The sequence below is a fragment of the Rhincodon typus genome, unplaced genomic scaffold (genome assembly GCF_021869965.1).
Source record: "Rhincodon typus isolate 14 unplaced genomic scaffold, sRhiTyp1.1 hic_rhity00000077, whole genome shotgun sequence".
NCBI classification, from domain to species: domain Eukaryota; kingdom Metazoa; phylum Chordata; class Chondrichthyes; order Orectolobiformes; family Rhincodontidae; genus Rhincodon; species Rhincodon typus.
The window spans coordinates 44,439-48,517 of record NW_025965715.1 but is presented as its reverse complement, the minus strand read 5'-3'; the positions used below and the strand labels follow the sequence as shown (position 1 = coordinate 48,517).

General features: G+C 49.0%; 1 protein-coding gene across 1 annotated transcript in view; it reads left to right on the top strand.

Annotated features, from left to right (window-relative positions):
* Nucleotides 1-4,079, top strand: part of LOC125488235 (poly(rC)-binding protein 2-like) — a 7,203-nt gene that overhangs the window by 1,131 nt on the left and 1,993 nt on the right. Inside the window, exons 2-3 of the mRNA XM_048621166.1 lie at nucleotides 3,752-3,775; nucleotides 3,887-3,919. Of these exons, the coding sequence (XP_048477123.1) occupies nucleotides 3,752-3,775; nucleotides 3,887-3,919 (57 nt within the window). The remainder of the gene's footprint in view (nucleotides 1-3,751; nucleotides 3,776-3,886; nucleotides 3,920-4,079) is intronic.

Below are 4,079 nucleotides of genomic sequence, written 5' to 3'. Positions count from 1 at the left end.
AAATCTCCTCTGCACCCTCTCTAAAGCTTCCACATCTTTCCTGTAATGAGGTGACCAGAACTGAACACAATATTCCAAATGTAGTCTAACCAGAGTTTTATAGAGCTGCAGCAGAACCTCATGGCTCGTAAACTCGATTCCCCTGGCAATGAAAGCCAACACACCATACGTCTTCTTTACAACCCTATCATCTTGGATCGCAACTTTGAGGGATCTATGGACGTGGACCCCAAGATCCCCCTGTTCCTCCGCACTGCCGAGAATCCTGCCACGTCGGTCTTGTTTACTGTTGGCATGGGGCCTTACATTTAACGCAGTTTTGCTGTAGGTCAGCATGCAATCATGATCTTATGCGGTCTTAGGAGTTCTGGCAGTCGTTTCTGATATATTTCTGATGTAGGTTGGTGTTGCTTGAGTCTTCTGTTGTACCGTGTCCTCTGGACTGTCGTTTGTGCTGTAGGTATCAGCAGGCGAAACATCTTGGGTATCTGTTGTCGGTAAACACTCGGTGCAGGTGTCCCTCTTCCGTTCTCCGGAGTTATGGGGTTTTGCAGTGTGATGTGGCTCGTCTTGATGCAGCCCTGTTTGTGTATGGTGGGGTGGTTGCTATTGAAGTTCAAGATTTGGTCTGTGTGTGTGTGTGTGTGTGTGTGTGTGACCTTCCCATACACTCAGGTCCAGAGTTCACCATTAGTCAGTCTCTCTACCATTGCGTCCAAGAACGGGAGCGGTTTGTTGTTTCCTTCCTCTTCAGTGAACCTAATCCTCACGGAGATGCTGTTAACGTGCTGGTGGGTTTCGTCTACTTTTGTGCGTTTGATTATTACGAACGTGTCGTCCACGTACCTTATCCACGGTTTCGGTTGGATTACGGGGAGGGCTATGTGTTCCGGTCTCTGCATCACTGCTCCCGTGACGAGGCCTGAGATGGGTGATCCCATCGGTGCGCCGTTGCTCTATTTGTATTATCTGGCCGTTGAATGTGAAGTGCTTCGTGAAGCGTAAACCTAGTGGTTTCAGTAAGCTGTCCTCACTAGCGGTATGTCCCTGGACAAGCAAACGACAGAGAGGCAAGGGAACTCTATTAACAAACACACAGACCCCATATACAGACCGCTGCTTAAAAAAAACAGAACCAAAAGTGACGAGGCCCGTCACACCGGAGGATCATATAAATACAGAATGGAGCAGAGCACCAATGCTTCGATTAGAGGTTGTACAGAACGGTGACGAAACTTTTGCACGTTGCATAACAACAGGCTCAGCGAGCAAACGAACAACCACACCCACAACCCAAGCTGCAAATTTTTGCTGAGACTCTTTTTTTAAAAAAAAAAGGTCTGTTGGACGTTTTGTGCCTCACGATGAGTGTATAGTGTACCTGCTCGCGATGCGGATGTGGTCATTATTCTCTCGCGGGGCGAGGTGCTGTTATTTGTCAGACTGCCAGTTGTATTAGGTAAATCGTCAGGAGCTACCTTTAGTTCAGCTGCCTATCGAGAAATCTCACTGACCACCGAGCGCTGAAACTATGATTTAAACTTCATTAAACGTAGCAACCAAAGTAAGACCCCCCCCCCCCCCCAACCTCAAATTAAGCCTCTCACCTCAACCTGGCTGCTTTCCTATTAATGGTGACCCCCACCAGCAGCGAATGTCACTGACCATGGGTTTTGTGCCGTTTTGTTCCTCTAAGTTCTGCCGTTGTGTTCTTACACGGTTTTCCTTGTCCCTCAGGTCGATGGGGTGATATATTGTTGATGATCTTTTGGATTCTTAACCTGAGAACCTAAAACAGCAGGAGTGGGCTCCATCTGGCCCCTCGAGCCTGCTCCACCATTCCATAAGATCATGGCTGATCTTCTTAATGGGCTCAGTTCCACTTTTCCCCACACACTCACCGTAACCCTTAATTCCTTTACTGTTGAAAACGTTGAACAAGGTAAAAAATCAACTGCTTCACTGGGGCAGGAGAATCCCGCAGATTCCTAACCCTTTGGATGAGGAAGTTCCTCCTCTGCTCAGTTTGAAATCTGCTCCCCCTTTGTTTTGAGGTTGTGTCCCCTCATTCTAGATTCACCCCCCGCCCAGTGGGAACATCCTCCCTGCTGCTGTCTTATCTATTCCCTTCACACGTTTCTATATCGTTCATCGCAAATTGTCGATTACTCTTCTGGAGTCCCTGAGTTCACAGCTTGCTTCCTTGCGAGAAGCAACTCTTGTGTTCTGAGCTGAATGGGCATTGGTCGGTTGGTTGTTCGAAGTTGCACCTTTTCTGCAGTTAACTCCTGAAAGCTGAGTGGCAGGTAGATAGGGCGGTGAAGAAGGTGTTTGGTATGCTTGTCTTTATGGGTCAGTGTGCGTTGAGTATAGGAGTTGGGAGGGTCATTGCGGCTGTACAGGACATTGGATAGGGCCACTTTTAGAATACTGCGTTCAATTCTGGTCTCCCTGCTATAGGAAGGATGTCCTGAAACTTGAAAGGGTCAGAAAAGATTTATAAGGATGTTGGAGGGTTTGAGCTACAGGGAGAGGCTGGGGCTATTTTCCCTGGAGCGTTGGAGGCTGAGGTGGGGGGTGACCTTTATAGAGGTTTATAAAATCATGAGGGGCATGGATAGGGTGAATAGTCAAGGTCTTTTCCCCCAGGGGTGGGGGAGTCCAAAATTAGAGGGGCATAGGTTTAAGGTGAGAGGGGAAAGGGACCTGAGGGGCAGCTTTTTCACACAGAGGGTGGTGCGTGTGGGGAACGAGCTGCCAGAGGAAGTGGTGGGGGCTGGTACAATGACGACATTTAAAAGGCATCCGGATGAGGACATGGGTAGGACGGGTTTAGAGGGATATGGGGCCAAATGCTGGGAAATGAGAGTAGAATAATTTAGGATATCTGGGTCAGCACGGACAATTTGGACTGAAGGGACTTTCCGTGCTGTACAGGTCTATGACTATAACTCCTTAAATTCTTCAACAGGACAATCATTTACCCTTCTGGTGTTTTTTTTCATGTAACATTGAGTTGTGCTTTTTCGAGGCATGGCTAATGGCTTTCAAAATCCTATGTAACAGCTTCTCTTTATTTCTTAACAGCTTATTCCCGATGGTTGGTTCAGATGGTACAGTAGTACCTTCTAGGCCGGTGTGTGCCGTGGGTTTTGGTCCCTTCAACTCCAGCAGGGATTAGTAGTGTCTCAGAAAAGGCTGATTGGACACTTAGGCTGCACAGTGGCTCGGTGGTTAGCCCTGGTGCCCCTCACTGCCACACACCTGGGTTCAATTCCACCCTCGGACGAATGTCTGTCTGTGTGGAGTTTGCATGTTCTCCCCGCGTCTGCGTGTGGCTTGCTCCAGTTACCTCCCACAGTCCAAAGGTGTGCGGGTTCGGGTGGATTGGCCGTGCTAAATTGTCCTGTAGTGTCCAGGGATGTGCAGGTTAGGGTGGATTAGCGCATTGGTAAATGTGGAGTTGAGAGGATTGGGTCTACGCGGAATGCTGTTCAGAGGGCCAGTGCTGACCCGATTGAGCCGAATGGTCTCTTTCCACTGTGCGCTGATTCTGAGATTCCAGACTGGGTCATCCACAATCTCTTCGCGCACGCAGCAGAGTTAGATCTGTTGGTTGTTTCACTTCCCAAATAGTTACTGAAGTTTAGAACACCATGTGATCGTGGTCCGCTGGACTTTGTAAGGGAAAAAAAGCTTGAGTTCCCTGATGGATTATGACTTTTTGTTTTCTCTCTCTGTTCCCTTGCAGGAGGTGGGGAGCATCATCGGAAAGGTTAGTGAGACCATTTCTGCGTCGTTTGTTTTGTTTTGTTTTGTTTCGTGTACGGGTGCTGTGTTTCTCGGGTGGTCTAACCACATTCTCCCCCCTTTCTGCTCCCTGTAGAAAGGAGAGACGGTGAAGAAGATGCGAGAGGAGGTAAGTGCGTGGGTGCTGGCTGTGAGCCGGTCTCCGTCGGATGGTGGGGTAGGGGAGGAAGCATTGGTTTGGGGATAACGTTTCAGTGCCTGTAAACCCAGTCTCACTCTTTCTCTCTCCCCCTCTCTCTCTCGCCCCCCCCCTTCCCTCGCCCCCGCAC